This window comes from Mirounga angustirostris, unplaced genomic scaffold (assembly GCF_029215605.1).
Source record: "Mirounga angustirostris isolate CCGP_5_RB_7025 unplaced genomic scaffold, mMirAng1.0.hap1 SCAF_5, whole genome shotgun sequence".
NCBI classification, from domain to species: Eukaryota; Metazoa; Chordata; class Mammalia; order Carnivora; family Phocidae; genus Mirounga; species Mirounga angustirostris.
Genome location: NW_026991713.1, coordinates 119496759 through 119521864, shown reverse-complemented (window position 1 = coordinate 119521864; position 25106 = coordinate 119496759). Strand labels below are relative to the sequence as shown.

The window sequence follows — 25106 nt, the reverse complement described above, 5'->3', positions numbered from 1 at the left end:
ACTTGGTCCAAATTACCATCATCTTTTTCAAGAACAACTGAAATAGCATCTTACTTAGCCTTCCTTCCTGCTTGCGTACTTTCCCTGCCACAGTGTCTTCTCCACAGAGCAGTCAGAATGACCCGTTTAGATCTTGCACTTCTTTGCTCAAAAATTTCCAGTGTGCTTTAAACCATCTCACTCTGGGGCGCCTGGGTGGCTCAGTTGTTGAGTGTCTGCCTTCGGCTTGGGTCATGATCTCGGGGTCCTGGGATCGAGCCCCGTATCGGGCTCCCTGCTCAGCGGGAAGCCTGCTTCTCCCTCTCCCACTCCCCACTGCTTGTGTTTCCTCTCTTGCTGTGTCTCTCTCTGTCAAATATATAAATAAAATCTTTAAACCATCTCAGAGTAAAATCCGCAATCTTTATTGTGGCCAGCAAGGTCCTATATAGCCTGGTCCTCCACTGCCTCTTGCCCTCATCTTCTATAATCCTCTCCTACTCACTCTTTGTCAGCCATATTGACTTCTGTGCTAGACTCTGCACACCCCAAGCATGATCTTCTCTTTTGTAAGTGTGGTTTTCTCTACCTGGAACACTTTCTCAGACAGCCTTGCTCCTTCACTTGCTTTGTGTCCCTGCTCGAATATTACCTGTTTAAGAGACTTTCCTCAGAACCCCATTTTTAATTGTAATTCCCTTTAATCTCTAACCTCTTACTCTGCTTTATTTTTCTTTATAGCACTTGCCACTATCTACGATTTTCCTTTTACTCCATACACTCAGGCTCTTTCCACTGTGTGCTTCTCCACCATCTTTAGAGCAACTGTCTTTACCTGCATGGTTGTAACTTGGTTGCATGCAAATTTGGTATTCCACCTCAGTAGAAGGGAAAAGTGAATAAGAGCTCCTGTGAACACACATTATTTCAATTATGTTCCTCTGAAAAGAAATTAGTAACCTAGACAGAGCAGAGCTTTTGGGGACTTGGACAAACTGTTGCTGGGCAACTTGCCATAGTCTTCTACAATTTGTTGGTTTTAAAAATTGGAAAACCATCTGTAAAATATATAAAATGTTTAAAATATGAAAAGTCATTTTTGTAAGATTTTAGATCATGATCTGGTAAATATTACTCACTGTAGAGACAAGTACTATGCTGTGGACACACTTCTTGTACCCTCAAAGGAGAAGTTCTCAATATCAAATTATTTTGCTGTATTATTCTACTGTCTAGTATACTTAAATTTGGACTAAGCCTTTTTTGTGTGGTTTTCTATAATTTACAGTTTCTAGTTGCCTTTTTTTCATATATATACATTTTTTTCAAGTTTTCAGCCATACCATCTAGTCTATAAAATCTCCCTTTCTTCAAGGGTTGCTCTCACACAATTCTTCATTCTCCTACTTCAATGTGGATATATTGCACTTTTGGCCTATTGTATCACTGTGGGGTTTTTGGTATTTCTGTTCATTGGACTGGATTCCATGTCTTTCTCTTTTTAAATTTTATTCAGTTTTGTTTATTTTGCTAGAGTACAATCTCAGGGAACTTTGTAAGAAAGAAAGACTATGCATCCTTGCCTCATGTATTTACCATCTTCAGAACCATTTCTCCTTAGAATGGTGAAGCCATTGTTCCCTTGTCTCCCAGAACCTAGTGTTGCTAAGCAGTCTTATGTCACTCTGGTCTTATTTGGATGTTTCTTCTCCCTAGAAGCTTTAAAGATCATCTGTGTAGTCTCAGTGTTCATAAATATTTCCAGGATCTTTTCTATGTATCCTACTTGACTTTGGAAGGTTCTTACAAATTGGTCTCAGGGTTTTACAAATTGATCCCTGGAAAACTTCATTTGTATTATTTATTGAATAATGTTCTTGCATCTGTTTTCTCTCTCTCTCTCTCACTGGAACTTTTAAATTAGGTTTGGACCTCTTGGACTGATGATTCCCTGTATTTTATCTTTTCTTTTCTTTTCTTTCCTTTTTTTTTTTTTTTTTTTAAGATTTTATTTATTCATTTGACAGAGAGAGAGGGAACACAAGCAGGGGGAGTGGGAGAAGGAGAAGCAGGCTTCCCCGGGAGCCTGACGTGGGGCTTGATCCCAGGACCCTGGGATCATGACCTGAGCCAAAGAGATGCTCAACGACTGAGCCACCCAGGCACCCCTGTGTTTATCTTTTCTATAATATTTTAACATTTTTAGAATTTTTTCTCTGTAGGAGATTTTTCTAATAACTTTCAGCCATTCTACTTATTTGGATACTTATTTTTGTTCTGATTTTTTTTTTTTAAGATTTTATTTATTTGACAGAGACAGCGAGAGAGGGAACACAAGCAGGGGGAGTGGGAGAGGGAGAAGCAGGCTTCTTGCTGAGCATGGAGCCCAATGCGGGGCTCAATCCCAGGACCCTGGGATCATGACTGGAGCCGAAGGCAGCCGCTTAACCGACTGAGCCACCCAGGCGCCCCTGTTCTGATTGTTTTTTTCACAGCATCCTTTCCTTTTTCCTCTGTTTTATGAATGTAATACTGTCTTGACTCTATAGATGCTAGAAGGCTAGATAACCCTATCTAAAGATATCCTATTAACAAAACACCAAAAATTCTACAATATTCTTATATATATAAATGCAAGAATTTTAAATTATTAATAAATTAAATCCAGCTGTTTATTAAAGAATAGTATTATATGACCAAGTGAAGTTTGTCTTGAAAATACAAAGAAGAGGCCTTGATAATATATTTATCCTCATTAGGTCATATGAAAAAAATTGTACAATCATGCTGATATATGTTAAAAAAAAAAACCATTGTTAAAATTTCATATCTATCCCTGAGGACAACTGTAATGAATTAGAATTGGAAATCCTGAAGAAAATTTCTCTAGCATAATAATGTCTCATATCAATGACTAATATTAAAATTAATGGCCAAACATTAGGTTTTCTTATTATAATGTGCAAAAAAGTCTGCACTAATCACTATTACTGTAATATAGTATTTCTCTGGAATAGCTAGGTAATACAATCAACATATAGGGGTGCTTGGCTGGCTCAGTCAGTAGAGCATGTGACTTAATCTCAGGGTTGTGAGTTTGAGTTCCATGCTGGGGGTAGAGATTACTAAAAATAAATAAATAAACTTTAAAAAAAAAAGGAAAGATAGAAAGTGGTGAAGTATTTGCAGGCGATAGGACTGTCTATCCTAAAATTCTAATGAATTAACACAAACTTTATTTGAAACAAGACCAAAATGTAAGGAGGCAAGTTACAAAAATCAGTGCTGTAGCACTTTTCACTTATTTGACAGGCACTGATGAAAAACAAACAATACATTGTCTGTGAGATTATGAGGACGTGACCTCTCTTGTATACTACCAGTGGCACTGTAGATTGTTATAACCTCTCTGGAGGCCAATTTTAAAGACATCAAAAGTTCTAAAATCATCCCTACTCTTGAACCAAGCAGTTCTACTTCTAGGAATACAAGCTAAGAAAACAGAAATAAGTGGAAAGTTGGATGAAGGAAAAGAAAATCCAGTAAAATAGCAAAAAAGGAAGCAATTTAAATGACAATCAGTAGGAGACTCCTTAATTATATCAAGACAACATAAAGTATTCTGCAAGTGTTTAGAAAAATGAAGTGGATCTCACTGTCATGAAGAGTAGCTCATGTTTCATAGTGAAGTAAAAAGGACTGGATACTGATACTGTTAAAATTATGTATACTCATGCCTATAGAGGAAGACTAAAGTCTAGATGATATAGGACAAAATGTTTATAGAAATAATTTTTTATTATGGCTGATGAGAAAAAATTTTTTACTTGAGTGTACTTTTAAAAGTTTCTTTTTTTCTATGAACATAGTGTTACCAAGAAAGGCCTAATGATAAAAAGTCTCTAGACACATTTAAAGTGTTTTTCATACACACAGCAATAAAACAGCATTAAGTAGTGGTAGGAACATATTGGATGAGGAACCAAAATACCTGGTGTTGTCCTGATTCTACTACTAGTTGTGTCACCCTGAACAAACATCTCAGGGGCAACGTACTCAACTGTAAAGTGGGGATAAAAATGGCTGCCTATCTGTCTGACCATGCTGTTGTGAAGATCAAGTAAAATAATGAGTATTTAAATGTTTTGAAAAATATAAAATACTATGAAAATGAATGATGGAATAATCAATATTATCACTTGAAACAGTTAAAAAAGTTGGTTTGATCTCTTAACTGATTTTTGCAATATTATTCTCATGTAGTGAATATATACTTTATCATCCTGTTATATGTGTGATATTGTTCAATGTTGACACAGAAATGGTGACAGGGAATTCAGATCTATAAACCTTTGCCCCAGAAGTCAGATTATAGCAAAACTCTAACCAAGTCAGTAGACAGATTAAGCAATTAATTATGTAATTTTCTCTGATGGACACCAAACAGTCCTACTACTGTCTTCTCTCTCCTTTAAAGAGGCAATCAATCAAGTTGCCTGAAATTCTCACTTCAATCATTCATATACTCGGGATAAGAACCTAAAGCCTCCTTTTAAAATACAAGGGTGAGTGAGTGAGTGAGTGTGTGTGTGTGTGTGAGTGTGTGAGAGAGAGAGGGAGAGAGAAACAGATTTTGGTAACACATTTTTATCACTTACTAATATTATTTTGAAAATTGGTTATTAGATTAGCCAGTGACTCCTCTAGCAAGAAGAATGGGATAAAGCGCCTATTCCTTCCTAAAATTTAAATATCTTTAAAGGTCTTGAGGCTGAGGGAGTGAAGGAGGAGAGGAGGGACTGGAGTATGAGGTCAAGCTCAGACCAAGAGAAGTGCTGTAGGCAGGAAGCCTGCTTAAGAGGACAGTGAGACATTCCTTGTCATCTTTACAACTTGTGTAGGTCTAGTCTAACTCTAAAAGTAATAGCAGTAATACATTTGCCAAAATAATTACTATATATTTAATTCACTGATAAACCATAAAGCTTATCTTCTATTGAATAAAATCCCACTTACATATTTTTGGAACAACTACCATAATATATAAATTCCCCCAAGAGTATCTCCTTTCTAGCTGTAGCTATATAACATACAATTGGGAATTTTATGATTTTCCCTTCTCTTTTTCACTCGCACATGGGGACGCTTATCTAACTACACACCTCTTACCTCTCACTGTGGCACTAAGCTAATTAGAAAAGTCTGTTTAAATCTATCCACCTGTCTTTTGTTTTGCTGCCTAGCTGGGCCTTTTCCAAGCAGGCAGAAAATCTCCAATCAGTCAGTTATCGCAACCAAAATGAGAGAGATTAGTGACCAGGAGAGAAGCAGCATCAGTTTACATCCTTTCAGGCAAGAGAATGATATTATTTCACTAGCAAGAAATCTGAGGCTCCCTGACCTTAATTTAGAAAACCTGCAGTTAATAATCACATTAAAGTTGGTTTTATGTGCCAGTTTTTGTTTCCTTTGTTGTTTTTACAATTTGAGTGTCCTTTGTGGTTACCAAAGTTATTTGCTGAAAGGCATATATTAACATTAAAATACTTATTCTATAATAAAATAGATCTTGTAGTTTTGATATATCTGAGTTAAAATACACTTTGAATTTTTTACAATGGCAATCACATTGCTTGTATTTTACCCAGAGTAGAATTTAGCAACTTTTGGATTAACACACTGAAAACTTCTTTTTTAAATGAGGATTTAATGGGTTTTTCATTGTGATCTGTCAACCCAAATAAAGGACATATAGATCCCTCCATGAATATACTCTTACTGCTCCTCCAAAAAGGTCAATTGTTTCTTGAAGGAAAAGAGAACTAAACCTGAAGTTAGAAAGTTAGCAAAACAAAAAAACAAACGGCTCAAGGAACAGATGTGCAGACCAGGAAGAATTGGTACAGGTGATCAGGTCAGGAAGCAGAGGTTCTGATGACAGCAAACTGAACTTGTTTTTTTCGCTATAATTAAATACTTAATGAAAACAAATCTAATTAACGCCATAAGCCAAAAAGAAGTATAAGTGATCTAAAGTGTGGTCAACTTTCACTTAACATTTTACTAAAGGAACTGTATTAGCTGAACCCACTTCAGCGGCTTCAATGTAACTCATTGTGTGTTCACTAAAACAAGTTATCTGAGTCTTCAGACACCTGCTCTTTTAAATTTTTAAATTTTTTATTTTATTTATTTATTTGACAGAGAGACACAGCGAGAGAGGGAACACAAGCAGGGGGAGTGGGGGAGGGAGAAGCAGGCTTCCCACGGAGCAGGAGCCCGATGCGGGGCTCGATCCCAGGGTCCTGGGATCATGACCTGAGCCGAAGGCAGATGCTTAACGACTGAGCCACCCAGGCGCCCACCTGCTCTCTTTTAAAGAGAGTGATTTGTGTGTGCATGCGCATGTGTGTGGGGTTACTGAAATGAAATGTGTAGTCCAGCTATGGACATGATGCTCACAGAATGAAAATACAGTGTACGTGATGTACATAGAAGAAAAGTTACAAGGGCATTTCTTGGTGCCAAAAAAGTTTAGGTTTACTAAATATTTATGTTCAAGGTACTTTTGGTATTATGAAAACAGAATATTTGGAGGAAAAAAGTCCCAAAAAGTCATGTTTGCTACTTCCATGGTAAAAGGAAAAAACATCTATTGCAGACATGGATTCAGTTTCCCTTGGTAAGTCTAGAAGAAAAACAACTGAAACATATGGGATGAATTTGCAAAAGTTTGAAAAGATATTTTTGCATATACCAAGACTGCACTAAGACTACTATATAATGTATAGGTTTTCTAGGTCTCTGATACTAACTAGCCATTCTCAAGGCTATGTTGGTTACATCATGTATATTCTTAGCAAACAAACTTTCATCTCTCTTTTTAAAAATATATAAATTATTTATATATTTATTATATAAAAATTATATTAAAATATATAAATATAAAAATATTTAACCAGATTTTAATGACAACTTAATTTAAAATATTGCTTCTATTCAATTTCCTATCTGTCTTTGACATTATTTCTGAGGTCTCATAGAAATATTATTTAAAAAGTTAAAGGCAATACTGCCCTTAAAGGAGACACTAAATTAATGAACTATTCTTTTCCATTAAAACTAAAACTTTTAGGGCCCTTTAACCAGTTTGTTTTATAACTCTCTAAAAATTATTTCAGTAATGTTTGTTAATCATATAGTAACAGTAGTATAATTAGAGGGTCATAGTACTTAAAACATCAATAACCATGGAATATCTTTAATTTGGTCAGATATTTACTGATAAGGCATTATTAACTTATCTTTTACAAGCAACCTAAAAACAAGGTTATAAAATGCACATCCCAGTAACATTCTTAGTAGAAGAAAAGGTATCCTTATGGTTCTTCAGTCACCTAAGGTCTCCTCATGAAACAGCAAAAAAAAAAAAAAAAAAAAGTTAAAAGATACAAAGCTCTTTTTTCACAAGATGAGACTTCAACTCTGAAGCCAAAATAATGCAAAACATCATATAAAAATTCAAAAAATTCAAAAAGTCTTTTAAATGTGATTTTTAAAAGACCTATATGATAGTAAAAATATTCATATCTATAATTTAAAATTCTCAAAGCAGTTCCTATTGTATGTTTCTAAATTTAAATGGAAGTTTATTATGAATAATAACCTAGCATTTGTGAAACAAGCTGGATTTTTCTGGGGGGGATAGTTGTGTTAAGCATTTGGTAAGGTTTTAAAATTGTTCATTATCGAAAGACTCAAGGGTAGGTGGCACCTGGGTGGCTCAGTTGTTAAGTGTCTGCCTTCGGCTCAGGTCATGATCCCAGGGTCCTGGGATCGAGCCCCGCATCGGGCTCCCTGCTCCGCGGGAAGCCTGCTTCTCCCTCTCCCGCTCCCCCTGCTTGTGTTCCCTCTCTCGCTGTGTCTCTCTCTGTCAAATAAATAAATAAAATCTTTAAAAAATAAAAAAAGACTCAAGGGGCATACGAACAGAATTGAAGAAGACATGTGAATCTTTGCTTTCAAAGATTTTAGGTGTACAGGATTTACTTAAATTCAGTAAATAACTTATTTAGTAAAGAATATTTACTATCATTTATGAAAATAAGGCTCATATTGATAAAAGTAAAGATTTCTCTGAATTTCAAGTAAACATTTACTATTTTAGCACATGTCAGATACCGTGGTAGGTGCTTTAATAAGATTCTCTGCCCTAAATTTCCTGAATAAAGTCTTAAATAAAAAACTTTCCAGGTAAATAGTCTTTAAATGTTAGATATAGCCAATCACTCATATATATACATATTCATTCACACACACATATGTATTATATATTCATTCACATATTGTAATTTTTTTTGGTTAAACAACTTGTCAGAATGGATGGTAGGTACCATCCTTGAAATAAAAAGACACACGTAAGAACATTGCTGACTTAATTAATGCAAACCACCTGATTAAATACCTCTAGCAATCTACTTCAACATTAAAAAGATCCAGCTGAAATATAACTTCTCTAATTCTGATCAGTGTGAGAACTATTTTCTCCACAGCTGAAGGGGTCACTTTAAACACAAAAACCAGCACTGTTTTCTGTGATTAGGTTACTGTAGCTTAAGTCTCTAAACACTAGAATTCCTCACACAGCTGTTAATTGTGGACCAGGGGACTGGCTGACATCTGCTTCTTGCTTATTTCATTAATGGTTCACTTCCAGGTCCTAAAAGGATTGTAGCCTTTCTCCAAAGAGAATGTCGGATGCATCTATGTCTGTCTTCTACATAGTTGGCTTGTTCTGGTTTGTCACTCTCCATACAATGCAAATCTGAGTGAACTCACATCTGTCACCGATCGACCCAATTCGTGGGCAATCTTTTCCCATCGACCTGGGGTCCCTCCTGGGAACTTAACCATACTTCTTGTCAGCTGGCTGAGGTCCTCTTCTGTCCATTCAGGTGCCTGCAAAAATTACAGAAAAAGATAATTTAGAGAATGTTCGCTAAAACATTTAATAAGCCTATGAAACAAACTATGGGCAATTTGCTTTCTACAAAAACAATACTATTAACATGTATCCAATAGTTTAGATAAAGCTTTGAGCTGCATATTTAACATAAGAATGCAAAGCTCCAGCGCAGCCTTTTAAATTTTCCTATGTATACCAAATAAGAAAGCAGAAATATTGTGAGGTCAGGCTTTTGAAGACATTAAAAAAAAAAAAAGACTTCCGGTTTGCATTAAGTGAGGAACCACTCTCCAAGCCTATGAAATGCATTGTGTGTCACCCTGCTCTCACAGATGCCTCCTATAAGGTTACTATAAAAGGTCTTCAAAGTTTTAAGAAAAATTATACTTTAAAGAAAACAAAACCCCTTATAAGTACAAATGAAAATGTAAACAAGTAAATGTACTGCTTCAGAATCAGAACTGAAACAAAGAGATACTTTTTGTTCATTCTGTGTAACAAGATTTAACGGTAAAAATCATGTATTTTCAAGAAGCTTAACTTATCAAATGTTAGCATTTTATAAAACTTGGAACAGAGAATTAGAAATGTCTATAACCAAGACTTAAACTATCCAGTCCATGCAAAGCAACACTTCATTTTTGAGAAGGTAAATAGCCTCTAAAAGTTGAGCTAATTGTTAAACTGAATGAAAAAAAATACCTTTAAGATTATAAAATCTTTTTTGCAAAAGCAAAAATTCTAAGAGCAAGCATATTCTCTGCATTTTATTTAGCACTACTACTTGGTCAAACCCAGAGCTGAGCAAAGCAAAAGAAACTATTATTTAATAACAAATAACCATGTTACAATAATTTTACATTAGATTTTAGCACTAAACTATTGCCTACCAGAGGCGACAGCCACTCTGGTATTGAACAATACTCTAGGAGTCAGCAGAGAAATGGAGGAAGACCACCTGATTTTCCTTAATTAAAAAGAAAGAAAAAAAGAAAGAAGGAAACCTTTGAGACAAATACCTTTTCTAATCACCATTTCCGATAATGAACAGGCATACATCAGGCCGTTTGCATTACAGAACCATCAGCACAGAACAACAGTCAGAGGTGAGTGACCCCAGGGACTATCTCCACAGCTACAGCAAAGCTTCTCCCTGACACTAATCCTCCCTGTCATTCTCCCACTGTGCTCTAAGCACACTGACATCCGCCTGCCTCACTGCAAGCTTAACGGGGCCCTTCCTGACTTTTTACTGTCTCCCCCAATCAATGGTTCAAGCATGCTCTTTTCACATGTCCAAATGGCAGCTTCACTCATAATCAAAGTGCACTGCCCCTGTTAAAGGGCTTTCCGAAAGGCTCTCCCATTTGCATTCATTTGCAAAGCAAACTACTTTTATTCACTTTGTTCTGCTATCAAGAATGTTCCCTGAAGCAGATAAATTGGCATAAATACAACCTGCCACTTAAGAGTCAGTAAATAATAGCCAATAGCAGGGAGGATTTTATCAATCATTCTATTTTGTATCCACTAAAAGCTGAAAGCCTCAAACATATTCATCAGTACAGCCCCTACGATACATGCATCAATTCACTTCTATAAAAAGGTAGCCTCCATAGGGTATGGCCAGGATTTCTTTGATATTTAATGAATATCAAAAATCTAATGCTCCATATCTGATAATATGAAAATTTACACAGAAGGTTTTTTCTTTTTAACTTTATTTAGGGGAAAATTTATTATTCAGACATTAGAGGGACATAAGTGATTTCCAAGGAAATACTTTAATTTCTAAAAAAGCTGAAACTTTAAGAACTATACCAGTTGGCTTCAGAAATGCAAAAGAGTTAATAAGAATTTAAGTTTATGGTAAAAATCATACCATGAAGAGCATTAGGCTGACACTGCAGAGAGATACAGTATTCAAACTATATCGTATAACAATGCAACTTCACATTAAGTCATCTTATGTCTGTATTAATCATACAAACTTTTTTAGCAAAGTTGTCTAAATATCAATACTATAAAGCGATTGTTTCACATAGTAAACTAATTCTTCAAAATAATTCTATTTTTAACCGACTGGCTTTCCAAATATGCTGCATACATGAATAACGGACATTAAAAATCAATCAGATTTTAATTCTTTGTTAATGAGTCTTAGAGTGCCACTTTTTTTCTGGGAAGGAAAAATTTTAAGGGTTTGGACTGATATTCTGAAAAAGCATCTATTATGACAAGCTTTCCTTTTAGTTTCATAGTTATTTCATGGCTGTGACTTTCATTATTAATATTAAAAAAAAACTGGATCGATAATAACTAGGCCCATAATCTGAAATCTTTGCAAGAATCCTTTTAGCAATTCATTATTCTCTCTCCTACAGCTGTAAGGCACTTTGGTGAATGTGATTCCTCAGCAATAGTTAGTTGTGTCTTTAGAAGCAACAGAGCCCACTGTGATCCAGCTACTACAGCCGCCATGAGGGTGGCCATGGTGTGAATGTATTCTCCTTGTTCTAATCTGGAGCCAACTGTAGCTGTGAAAGTCAAATGAATGCATAAGCATACTGCTTTGCCACTTAAAACCATGTGTGTCCAATATTACTGAGACACCGGGCCAAAAATTCATCTCTACAGTAAAGTAATGGAAGACACCACATGGTGCGGGGACAGCTGTTGTGACTACACAAGCATTCCAATTTTGCATCAGAAAAGCCCCACTCTGGGAATAAATCTCCATACGGAATAAAAAATAAAAAGTAAATTTTCAAATTATTCAATATTTTTATGTAATGACCTCAAAATATATCTACTAAAGCAAGAGCTGATAAGAAAATTGAAATTGCATTCCCAAATAATATCCCTTTGGGATAGATTTTTGTCATAAAACCATGTATGTTCAAAGATTTGATGCTTTGAAAATCCTTACTATTCTTGGGGGAGAGGAGTTGGAGGCTGTACAGGAAAGCACACTCTATTTTTGAGTAACCTGTACATACCTTCCCCCTCATAGCTGTAGACCATAAAATTGTTAATTACTAAGTATCATGCAATTTATTAGGTACTGAAAACTTATGGCCAAATTAGAAGAAATTTTCTGTGTATTTATTATATTTTCTTTAAAGACAAAAGGTCCATTTCTATCTGATAGATCTTGAAGCTTCCTAATGAATATTTCTATTGAAATGACCTACTAGTTATCATTATTTTATATAATTACAAAAGTTACGATTTTGGAGTCAACAATTTTCAGTAGATTCAGCTCAACTCATAAATTCTCAGAAATTTTATTTAAGAAATAATGTCCTTGCAAATAGCATCACCCACTTAAAATATCAGATATATCAGATGTATCTAATAATGTGTACCTAATAATGTGGATGGTATATCTAATAATCTGCTACCTTCCAAATCCATGTTCTATATTGACTTTGTGTTTCAGAATGTATATTTGACGTTCACCTGTACAGTTTTCCTTTCCAATTTAAAACTTGAGCAGTTAAATGCCCTTGACTATATATATGGATAGATCGTATGTAAAGACAACCAAACAACAAAATTTTAAAAAATCACTTCAAATGTCTTTTCACTCTCAGGAGGAGAAACTCTTCTTTAAAGAAAATCTTGTAACTTCTCTCAAACTGCTGTTCTAAGGTTGTGACTCTTCAGCAGCAATCACTTCATGTTGTGCCCAGAAAGGTCTTCTCATCTTATGAGTTAGCTACCTTCCCCAGAAGAGAAGTCTCCTCTGGACCAGTGACCCTAAAGTGTGTTCCATGGCTGGTGCCAATCTGCCAACAGTTTGTTACCCATCTGTGACAATGTAAGTCCAGAAACTTGAAGTAAGGGTTAGAACCAGCAAATTAAAACTGCCACGACAAAGTATGTGAGCAATAAACTCTTCTTTTAAACAGAATATAAGCCAGTGAGATGTCAAACTACCATGGTGGGTCACATTAAGTGTGAGCTGCATTCTTGTTAGGCACAATAGGACTACAGATTGGTCAGCAACAGATGGAAATAAAAATATTCTAATCCGGGGCACCTGGGTGGCTCAGTGGGTTAAGTGACTGACTCTTGATTTCAGCTCCGCTCATGATCTCATGGGTCATGAGACTGGGCCCCACATTGGGCTCCATGCTTGAGATTTTTCTCCCTCTCCCTCTGCTCCCTCCCCCAACTCGCATGCTCTCCACTCCCAGTCTCTACTCTTAAAAGAAATATTTTAAACCTGGTTCTTTACTACAGATAGTTTGAGAAACTTTGCTCAAGACAATGCATGTAGTTCAAATTCCTTTTTACTTTCTCTTTGGGGAGCAACAGTACATAAATCCCCACCCCCCTGGAGAAATGGACACAAGGGTGTTTGATCCATTCCTTTAAAAAATATTTTATGCCACTAAGTGTTGTGGTGATTTGATACACAGTAAAATACAATACAGCAAGATTACCCTGAGATAGGAAACAGCAAATTGTAAAGGGCTTGAGGTGGGAGCATGTCTAGGATGTCTGAGCAATAATGAGATGACCAGGGTGGCTGCAGCAAAGCAAGCAAGGGGGCGGGCAGGGAGAGGAGATGAGGCCAGAGAGGTAAGAAGGTAAAATCACATAAGGACTTCGAGGCCACCGCAAGGATTCTGGTTCCTTTATTCTGTATGACACATAAAGCTACTGGAGGGATTTTTTTTTTTTTTACGATTTGAGAGAGAGAGAGAGTGAGCGTGAGCATGGCACAGGGGTGGGAGAATAAGATCAGAGGGAGAGGGAGAGAAACTCAAGCAGATTCCCCAGTGAGTGTGGAGCCCGTTGTGGGGCTTTGATCCCATTACCCTAAGATCATGACCTGAGCTGAAGGCAGATGCTTCAGGCATCTGAACCACCCAGGTGTCCCTGGAGGGATTTTTTTTTTTTAATTGAGGTATAATTACATATATTACATTAGTTTCAGATGTACAACATGATTTGATATTTATATATGTATAGTTGACCCTTATTTAAACAACATGGGTTTGAACTGCATGGGTCCACTTACACACAGATTTTTTTTTTAATACTTTATAGTACTGTAAATGATTTTAATAACATTTGTTCTGTAGCTTACTTTATTATAAGAACATATATAATACATACAAAATATGTTTTTTTAAAAAGATTTCTTTATTTGACAGAGAGAGAGCACAAGCAGGGGGAGTGGCAGGCAGAGGGAGAGGGAGAAGCAGACTCCCTGCTGAGCAGAGAGCCTGATGCAGGACTCGATTCCAGGACCCTAAAATCATGACCTGAGTTGAAGGCAGATGCCCAACTGACTGAACCACCCAGGTGCCCCCAAAATATGTATTAATCGACTGTTTATATTATCACTTAGGCTTCTGGGCAATAGTAGGCTATTAGTAGTTTTGGGGGAGTCAAAAGTTATAAGGGGGTTTTCAACTGAGCACAAGGGGGGGGGAAGTGGACTGGCACACCTAACCCCCCATGTGGTTCAAGAGTCAACTGTATTAAGAAATAACGTAAGTCTAGTTAACATAAGTCTAGTTAACATGTCACCATAGTGATAGAATTTTGTTTTCTTGTGATGAGAACTTTAAAAAAATTTTTAATTTAAATTCCATTTAGTTAACATACTGTGCAACATTGGTTTCAGGAGTAGAATTCAGTGATTCATCACTTATATACAACACCCCGTGCTAATCGTAACAACTGCCCTCCTTAATACCCATCCCCCATCTAGCCCATCCCCCACCCACCTCCCTCCATAACCCCTCAGTTTGTTGTCTATCATTAAGAGTCTCTTATGGTTTGTTTCCCTCTTTTCTTTGCCCCTCCCACATGTTCATCTGTTTTGTTTCTTAAATTCCATGTATGAGTGAAATCATTTGGTATTTGTCTTTCTCTGACTTATTTTGCTTAGCATAATATACTGTAGCTCCATCCACATCCTTGCAGATGGTAAGATTTCATTCTTTTTGATGGCTGAGTAATATGCCATTGTGCCACACACATATATGTATACACACACACCTTAAAAAAAAATTTTTTTTTAAAGATTTTATTTATTTGAGAGTGAGTGAGAGAGCACAAGCAGCGGGAGAGGGAGAAGCAGACTCCCTGCTGAGCAGGGAGCCCAACTCGGGGCTCCATCCCAGGACCCTGGGATCATCATCTGAGCCGAAGACAGACGCTTAACCAATTGAGCCACCCAAGCGCCCCAATATACCACATCATCTTTTTTCCCCCCTTTTTAAAGATTTTATTGATTTGTCAGAGAGAGTACAAGCAGGGGGAGTGGCAGGCAGAGGGAGAAGCAGGCTCCCCAATGAGCAAGGAGCCCGATGCGGGACTCGATCCCAAGACCCTGGGATCATGACCGCAGCCAAAGGTAGACGCTCAACCGACTGAGCCACCAAAGCATCCCTATACCACATCTTCTTTTTTTTTTCTGATTTTATTTTATTTATTTATTTATTTATTTATTTATATTTTTTCTTTAAAAAAATTTTTTTATTTTTATGTTAATCACCATACATTACATCATTAGTTTTAGATGCAGTGTTCCATGATTCATTGTTTGTGCATAACACCCAGTGCTCCATGCAGAATGTGCCCTTTTAATACCCATCACCAGGCCAACCCATCCTCCCACCCCCCTCCCCTCTAGAACCCTCAGTTTGTTTTTCAGAGTCCATCGTCTCCCGTGGTTCATCTCCCCCTCTGATTTCCCCCCCTTCATTCTTCCCATCCTGCTATCTTCTTTTTTTTTTTTTTTCTTAACATGTATTGCATTATTTCAGAGGTACAGATCTGAGATTCAACAGTCTTGCACAATTCACAGCGCTTACCAGAGCACATATCCTCCCCAGTGTCTATCACCCAGTCACCCCATCCCTCCCACCCCTCCCCTCACTCCAGCAACCCTCAGTTTGTTTCCTGAGATTAAGGAATTCCTCATATCAGTGAGGTCATATGATACATGTCTTTCTCTTTTTGACTTATTTCGCTCAGCATAATACCCTCCAGTTCCATCCACATTGTTGCAAATGGCAAGATCTCATTCCTTTTGATGGCTGCATATTCCATTGTGTGTGTGTATATATATATATATATACACACACACACACACACACACACACACACACCACATCTTCTTTATCCATTCATCTGTCGATGGACATCTTGGCTCTTTCCACAGTTTGGCTATTGTGGACATTGCTGCTATAAACATCGGGGTGCACGTACCCCTTCGGATCCCTACATTTGTATCTTTGGGGTAAATACCCAGTAGTGCAATTGCTGGATCGCATGTATACCACATCTTCTTATGGACATTTGGGCTCTCTCCAAAGTTTGGCAATTATTGATAATGCTGCTATAAACACTGGAGGTGCATGTACCCCTTCAAATCAGTATTTTTGTATCCTTTGGGTAAATACGTAATAGTGTAATTGCCGGATCATAGGGTAATTCTATTTTTAACTTTTTGAGGAACCTCCATACTGTTTTCCAGAGTGGCTGCACCAGTTCGCATTCTCACCAACAGTGCAAGAGGGTTCCCCTTTCTTTGCATCCTTGATAACACCTGCTTTTTCTTGTGTTGTTTATTTTACCCATTCTGACAGGTGTGAGGTGGTATCTGATGAGAACTTTTAAGATTTACTCATAGCAACTTTCAAATATGCAATACAGTATTAACTACAGTTGTCATGCCATAAATTACATTCCATGACTTATTTCATAACTGGAAGTTTTTACCTTTTGAACTCCTTCATCCATTTCACTTACTCCCTACCCTCCCCCTCTGGCAACTACCAATCTGTTCTCTGTATCTATGAGCATGGTTTTTTGTTTGTTTTTAAATTCCAATATAAATGAGATCATATGGTATTTGCCTTACTCTGTCTGACTTATATCACTTAGCATAACGCCCTCAAGGTCCATCCATGTTGTCACAAATGGCAAGAATTCCTTCTTTTTTTATGGTTAAATAATTGTGTGTGTATACACACACAATATATAATATATGTAATATATATATATGTAACATATAATACATATATACACAGCATATTTTCTTTATCCTTTCATCTGTCAATGAACATTTAGATGGTTTCCATATCTTGGTTACTGTAAATAATGCTGCAGGGAACATGGAGGTGCATAGAGCTTTTTGAGTTAGTATTTTCGGTTTCCTTCAGATAAGTACCCAGAAATGGAATTGCTGGATCATATGGTAGTTCTATTTTTAATTTCTTGAGGAATGTCCATACTGTTTTCCATAGTGGCTGCACCAATTTACCTTCCCACCAACAGTGTGCACAAAGGTTCTTTCTCTTCCACATCCTTGCCAACATGTTTTTTCTTGTCTTTTGATACTAGCTATTCTAACAAGTGTGAAGTGATATCTCATTGTGGTTTTGACTTGCATTTCCCTGGTGATTAGTGATCTTGAGCATCTTTTCATGTATCTGTTGGCCATCTGTATGTCTTCTTAAAAATATCTATTTAGATCCTCTGTCCATTTTTTAATCAGGCTGTTTTTCTGCTATTGAGTTGTATTGAGTTCTTTAATGTTTTGGATAGTAACTCCTTATCAGATACAGAATTTGCAAATATTTTCTCCCGTTCAGTGCACTGCCTTTTCATTTTGTTGATGGTTTCCTTTGCTGTGCAGAAGCCTTTTAGTTTGATGTAGTTCTACTGATTTTTGCTTTTGTTGCCTTTATTTTTGGTGTCAGATCCAGAAGGTCATTGCCAAGACCTTTGTCAAGATTACTGCATTTTTTCCTTCTAGGATTTTTAAGACTTCAAGTCTGAGGTTCAAGTTTTTTTTCTAAATTATCTAAGACTTTTATTAACTGGTGCTTGCCATTTGTTGACTTTTTTTTAAAACCAAGTTGTAAACTTTTATTACAAATTAAAAATGAGGTTCTTAAAAATCTCAACTTGACCAGATATGAAACAATCTAAAAATCTTTAAAGGTACATTGAGAAAAACCATTTTTTTTAAGACTTTGTCATTACCAAAAAAAGACATCTGTAGGTAAAAATAATAATAAAATGTAAAAAATAATAAAAACCCCATGCTGCATAGATAATGCATAGTTCTATTTATCTGATCCAATGGGCAAAAAAAGCAAGCACTTAAGGTCTTCAGCTCCAAACTTTTGTTCATTTCTTATTGCTGGAATTTCATATTCATTTCTTCTTGTTGGACTAAACTGGATGATGGTAGAGATGGTAAGCTGGCATTTAGTCAGCCCTGCCCTGCTCTGCCTAGGGAGTGGATGAATTCTCAGCTGGTGGACTGGCTGCTTTTGTCTCTTTGCCATCTTGTGGTTTAGCGTTTTCTGGGCGTCTGCGACGGTAACTGAAGTTGTGGAGGTACCCACGTTGAGGTGGCTGCTGACCTTGGGTCTCATCTCCTTGATTTTCCTTATCTTCTTCGTTGCCCTCCTCTCTGGGACTGTTTTTGGTGAGGAGGGCCCCTGCAGAATCGTGGTGTATAATCCTGATGCATATTCTGTGTCACTGGTCTACCTGGTTCTCCTGCACCCCGGCTGTCAGCACCTTCCATCACTTCTCCCTGCACAGAAGGGTTGGAAGATTGTGGTCCATGCCCATGGGGGCTCCGCATGTAGTAAGGTGGGAACCCTTGCCTGTGGGAGGGCACCACTGTTGGGCCTGGCCTTCAGAAGCACTCTCCGATCCATCCTTCTCCCCACTCTCACTATTCTGGTAATTCTGCTGGGAGTTGTGTGGAGGACCCTGTGACGTGAGTAGCATCTAAAATGGTTATGGTCTGCTGCGTATTTACTGCTTTACGTTGGAGATCCACCAGGGCCTGTCACATTTGCTGCCTCCAAAACCTTTTTTCATTCATCAGACTCCACAGTCTCTCCATCTTCTACACTGTGAAGGTACTTCTTCTTTATGGTAGTCTGGCCCACAAATACATCTTCCTTGGTGTCAGTCCTGTTGATGAAACCATATCCGTTTCTTACATTGAACCATTTTACTGTTCCCACAACCTTCCTTGAGATGATCTTGTTGTCCCTGCTGGCAGGTGCCAGTGATGTGAAGCCATTGCAGTGGAGTGGGACTTGGTGTCTGCAGCACTGAGGGTGGGGTGGTGGCGGCTGCTCATGGCTGCAGTGTTGGTGACTGGGGCCAGCTGTGCCTCCTCCTGGGGTGTGATGGTACTAGGCCGCTGGAGGCAGTGAGGTTGCTCAGGGCTCTCTGGGGTCCTCTTTCCACTCCCCTTTGGAACTCTAGATTCAAGTCTTTAATCCATTTTAATTTTTAAGTGTAAGTGGTGTAAGATAGTGGTCCAGATTCATTCTTTTGCATGTGGCTATTCGGTTTTCCCAACAACATTTATTGAAGGGTCTATCCTTTCTCCAGTGGCTTCTCTATCATAAATTAATTGACCATCCATGTGTGAGCTTATTTCTGGGCTCTCTGTTCTATTCCACTAATCTATGTGTCTGCTTTTTATGCCAATACCATACTTGTGGATTATTATAGCTTTGTAATCTAGTTTGAAATCAGGGAGCATGATGCCTTTAGCTTTGATCTTTCTCAAGACTGCTTTGGCCACTGGTCTTGTGGTTCCATACAAATTTTAAAATTGTTCTGTGAAAAGTGCCACTGAAATTTTGATAGGGATTGCACTGAATTTATAGATTGCTTTAAGTAGTATGGTCATTTTAGCAATATTAATTCTTCCAATATATGAGCGCAGAGTATCTTTCCATTTATTTGTGTCATCTTCAGTTTCTTTTCATGAATGTCTTATAGTTTTCAGTGTACAGGTCTTTAACTTCCTTGGCTAAATTTATTTCTAGGTATTTTATTCTTTTTGATGCAAATGTACATGGGATTGATTTCTGAAGGGATTTTTTTTCCCATTCAGTTTGTTGTGTACTTTATTTTGTTTGTTGGGAGTTTATTTACAAAAGTATGGGTGGAGGAGGACTTCAAGTGCTAGTGCAGTGTTATTAACAGCGTTGATAGCTAAAACCTGGAAGAGAAGAGTCCCAAAGAGTTGGTGTCCTTACAGGTAATAGTGAAATCAGGTGGAGGGACAAAGCTGGCCCAAGATGACCACATCCAGAACCACAGCTGGGACTGGCATCAACTTCTTTTTCTTTCTTTTTAAAAAATATTCTGTCTGTCTATCTATCTATCTATCTAGCTAGCTAGCTATTTTAGAGAAAGTGTACACGCATGTGTACTTGAGTCAGGGGTGGAAAGGAGGAGGGGGAAGAGCAGAGGGAGAGGGAGAGAGAAAGAATTTCAAGCAGACTCTGAGCAGAGCACAGAGCCAGATGTGGGGCTTCACTCCACAGCCCCAAGATCATGACCTGAGCCGAAACTAAGAGTTGGACGCTTAATCAATTGAGCCACCCAGCCCCCACTGGCATCAGTTTCTAATTAAATTTGTGATATGGAGTAATATGGGGATGTGATAAGACTTTCTCAAGTCTCTAATGATAGTACTAATCTCTGTAATTTTCCTAGGATAGCAGTAGTTTTGACTTCGTGTTTGGGGGTACTCTTTCTCAACTGGGGTTCCTTGTCTGAACCATAAGATACAGAAAACTAATGAAATGACATTTTTTTAATTCTCCCAAGGATGGTACATAAATCGCATAGGAGAGAAGTCAGTTCATTACACATAATAGATGCATAGGGCAGTAGGGCATAATTCTCTCGTTAAACCCTGCCTGAGAAAGGCTGAGGGAGTAGTTACTGGAGGTTTGCATAATTGAAATCTTAGACTGGTGTTCCTCAGGCTATTTTTCAATAAAGCTTTCCTGCCCATTTTTATTCCTTTCCTTAGAACACTGTTAAATAAGTTCGGGTTGGGGAAAAGATCTGGAGGGAGGTGTCAAACTACTCCTTGCACAGTCTTTTATCCAGTCCTCTTGTCCTACCCCACACCTTTAATTCCTGAGCTCTTCTGGGCTTCTGTGACTAGTCAGTCTCCTGCAAGGACAGACTGGGAAAGGTAAGGCCTAAGATGCTGGTAATTATCTACTGCTCCCCATCTTATAAAATTTCATTAACATTCCCTGACTGCTATAAGTTGTCTCTTCTATTCTCTTTGTTTCAGGGTTTATGCCTTTTTATTCCTTTATTCTCATTTTGTGAGGATTTAGAAGGGACTAATGATAAACAAATGTGATCAAAGTGATCTATTTACCAAGAATATAATTTTATGTGAAAAAATTTGCAAAGTCTTATTTAAAATGGTGAAACACACTACATTATTCAAATTCTAATCTAAATAGTATGTACTAGAATCATCCATTCACGATAATTTAATATGGTAACAAAGAGCTGACTCCATTTTATGATGTTTGATTGCTGATAGCTTTGAAGTCTCACTCTTTGATCTTCCCCTTGTGCCCTACATCTGGGCAAGCTGTTAAGAAAGCCCAGGAAACTGAGACCTTGCAAGGCCCTCCCTGTGCACAAGAACCCTTACCCCAGCACCACTCTCAAGGACAGTGAAAAACTCCAAGCCAGTCTCCTTTTCCTTGTTCTGTCAAGCAATTTTGGGCTAATATGGGAAGTCTGCCCTGTTTGCCTCAGAGAGCCTTATTATATAATAAGCCAAATTTGGGGTGTGGAGGGGTCCATCCTGTCCCTGCAAGGCGGCCACACAATTGGTATTGGAAGCAGGATGTCTAGAGGACCACTACCGCTGGCTGAGGAACTTGCTTCAGTTTGTTACCTGGCTCTGTGCTATATTTGCTGAGTTCTACCAAGCCTCTGTTATAGACTGAACTGACTTAAGGTGGAAGTTTCAATAACTGGTGTTTAGGGAGAGGAGTATAGGATTGGGCCCTCCTTTAGGTTGCCTTGAGTCATGTGTCTCAGCTCAAACCTGTCTGTGTGTCTTACATTGAATTGTGTGTTGTGATTCCATCATAAGCCATGACTGACACTAGATTCAGGAAAGACTCATCCTGTGATCAACTGACTGGTTGTGTGTCTCAATCAGATGTTAGCCCCTATTCTATAGAGGGTGTAGGGGAAAAGACTTATAGCTTCTACAATACATAAGCCCATTGGTTGGTCATTTGTGTGTGGAAGAACAGCAGGCATTATTTGAAGAGTTGAATTACTCAGATTTATTCTAAAGGCACATGGCTCAGTAGGACCCTACAAAATTCTTCTGTAGCTTCTGCTGCCTATTTCTCTGACCCCAGAAAGATCTTGATCCTTAGGGTTATAGGGAAAAACGCCCATGGGATACCTGTGGCACAGCCAAGGCACTCATTCAACCACTGTCATGGGGAAGAGCCCTAATCCTGATGATATTGATTTGAGTCTCTCTGAAGGAAGAAGTTGATAAATATGAGCAGTGTAGAGAAGACATCCCTGAAATAAATCTAGTAACCACCACCAGTAGCAGGAAAAAAGAAAAAGAAACCTAGATACAGGGCGCCTGGGTGGCTCAGTTGGTTGGGCGACTGCCTTTGGCTCAGGTCATGATCCTGGAGTCCCTGGATCGAGTCCCACATTGGGCTCCCTGCTCGGCGGGGAGCCTGCTTCTCCCTCTGACCCTCCCCCCTCTCATGTGCTGTCTCTCTCGTTCTCTCTGTCTCAAATAAATAAATAAAATCTTAAAAAAAAAAACAAAAACCTGAATACAGGGGGAGTGCATTGGTTTGTTAGGGTGGCTGTAATAAAATACCATAGACTGAGTGGCTTAGACAATAGAAATCTATTTTCCCATAGTTCCAGAGGCTAGAAGTCCAAGATTAAGGTGCCATCAGAGTTGTTTCTGGTGAGGCCTCTCTTCCTGGCTTATAGATGGCCTTTCCTCTGTATGTGAGAGGAAGAGAAGGAGAAAGAGATCCCTGGTCTCTCTTCCTCTTCTTATAAGGACCAGTCCTGTCAGATTAGGGCCCCACTCTTATGACCTCATTTAACTTCAATTACCTCCTTAAAGGCCCCATTTCCAAATAGTCACTTTGGGGCTTTGGGCTTCAATGTGTGAAAGGGGGAGGGGGGGACACAGTTCAGTCTACAATAAGGAGGAAACAAAAACGAAAACAAAAGTCCACAATTAGGCCCAGTTGGTAACCCGAATACTAAAAGGGCACAGAATGACTTTGTGCCTCTATAATATTGGTTCTCAATTAATTTAAAATCTGCTGAAATACACCAATTGCCAAACTTTCATGGCTTTAATACAGGAGCTCAAATAATGGTTATACTGGGGAGACCAATTAGTTTAAACAAAGTGCCACCTATAATATTAGGGGAACTACTGAACATGATGAGAGGACAAACAGGTATGCCTCACTCTAACCACAGGAACTACTCTTGCCAAATTGCTCATGGTTGCAGTACTTATCTCCTAAAATATCCCATAGTGGTCATGGACTCTCTGACTGGATGAGTAATAAAATTAAGTAGTTGGCACTTACAAATTATCTTGATAAAATGGAACCACATGGACCTCCTCTCCCATTAAAACAGATAATATGGTCCAGTGTATATTAAAACATGGCCTTTTTAATGATTGAAACCCACATTTAGACACATTTAGAGAAGGGGTGATTATCCCACTGCTTTGCCATTTAACAGCTCAATTTGGCCTGCTCTTAAACTTGGGAAGAATAAATGGTGCTTCATGGTGGATTACCTCAAGCTTCATGCTGTGGGCCTCATTAATGTCCCCATAGTCAATATTATTGCAGTTACTGACTTCATCCTATCAGCAACTGGTAAATATTTTGCTATTATAGATTTGGTGACTATGTTTTGTTCAGTGACTATTTCGACAGCCTCTTGACTGCAGTTTTTTTTTTTTTTAATAATTTTTTAATTTATTCATTTGAGACAGAGAGCTACAGAGAGAGAGAGAGCAGGAGCAGTGGGGGGGGGGGGGTGCAGAGGAAGAGGGAGAAGGAGACTCCCCGCTGAGCAGGGAGCCTGATGCAGGGCTCGATCCCAGGACCTGGAGATCATGACCTGAGCCGAAGGCAGACGCTTAACCATCTGAGCCACCCAGGCACCGCCCCCCCTTTTTAAGATTGATTTATTTATTTTAGAAAGAAAGAGAGCAAGGGGGGGGGGGCAGAGAGAGAGGGAGGGGGAAATCCAAGCAGACTCCATGGCTAAGAGTGGAGCCTGACGTGGGGTTTGATCTCACGATCCTGAGATCACAACCTGAGCCAAAACCAAGAGCTGGACGCTTGACCAACTATGTCATCCAGGTGTCCCTTGACCACAGTCTACCTCACCTCCAAAGTATGATACACTTCTGTCCAGCTACCATGGGGAGCCTCAACAGCCCTGTCATCACACACAGTCTTTAAGGGCAAGATCTTAACTATATCCTGCTTTCTCCAGGAAGACAGGTATGACATTACATTGGTGACTTTGTCCCCTGAGATTTGTTTGACCTACTCATTCAGCAGCTCACAAAAAGAAAATGGGTCACTGCCTCATACTTAGTGTAACGTCCTGCAAACTTGGTTAAAGTCTTGAAAATTAACTGGTAAACAGAGGGCTGCCCTATTCATGATGCTGTCAAGAAACAGCTATTGATTCTCTCAGACCCACAACTTCTTTTAGGCCTTTTTGGGTTCTAGAGGAAACACATTTCTCCTTTATGTGTTGTACTTAAGTCCTTTTATGCTGTTACTTGCAAACTGGCTCTCCTTGAGTGGGGGCCCCCTTTTTAATACAAGGCTCTAGAATCCATCCAAATTTGCAAAATAACCGACACTCCTGTTAATGCCCCCCAGAGACTCCTTCACTGTAGAGGTTTTGGCAACTTTCTGTCAGCATCAGAATACCATTTATATATAAATAATAACTTTAAAATGGTAAAACCACAAATATTTGGATTTTGCTAAAATTAAACTTTTGGCCTTTCAAAAAAACTATTTAAAAAATGGAAAGGAAAGCCACAAATTGGGAGCAAATATTCCACAACACATACAGAAAAAAAAGAAGACTCATATCACAATTTGTTTATTCATTCTCCTATTGATGGACATTTGGGTAGCGGCCAGCTGTTGGTTATCATGTATTATGAATACACAGCTGCTATGGACATTTATTTATACCTGTCTTAATGGTCATATATTTTAATTCCTCTTGGATAAATAGCTGGTGGTGGAATTGCGAGGTCATAGGG

The 25106-nt window shown here is 38.3% G+C and overlaps 1 protein-coding gene and 1 pseudogene across 3 annotated transcripts in view; both read right to left on the bottom strand.

Annotated features, from left to right (window-relative positions):
* The window catches only part of DNAJC1 (DnaJ heat shock protein family (Hsp40) member C1), a 226858-nt gene that overhangs the window by 18819 nt on the left and 182933 nt on the right, over nucleotides 1-25106 (bottom strand). For both annotated transcript variants that reach the window (XR_010411688.1, XM_064591985.1), the window contains exon 9: nucleotides 8818-8937. Coding sequence is in view for 1 of the 2 variants with exons in the window: in XM_064591985.1 (XP_064448055.1) it covers nucleotides 8818-8937 (120 nt within the window). In the remaining variant the exon portion in view is untranslated. The remainder of the gene's footprint in view (nucleotides 1-8817; nucleotides 8938-25106) is intronic.
* On the bottom strand, nucleotides 15845-23615 carry LOC123844973 (Y-box-binding protein 1-like; annotated as a pseudogene). Its single transcript, XR_010412069.1, has 2 exons — nucleotides 23604-23615; nucleotides 15845-19140 (listed from the first exon to the last, which is right to left on the bottom strand). The product of XR_010412069.1 is annotated as a Y-box-binding protein 1-like (transcript).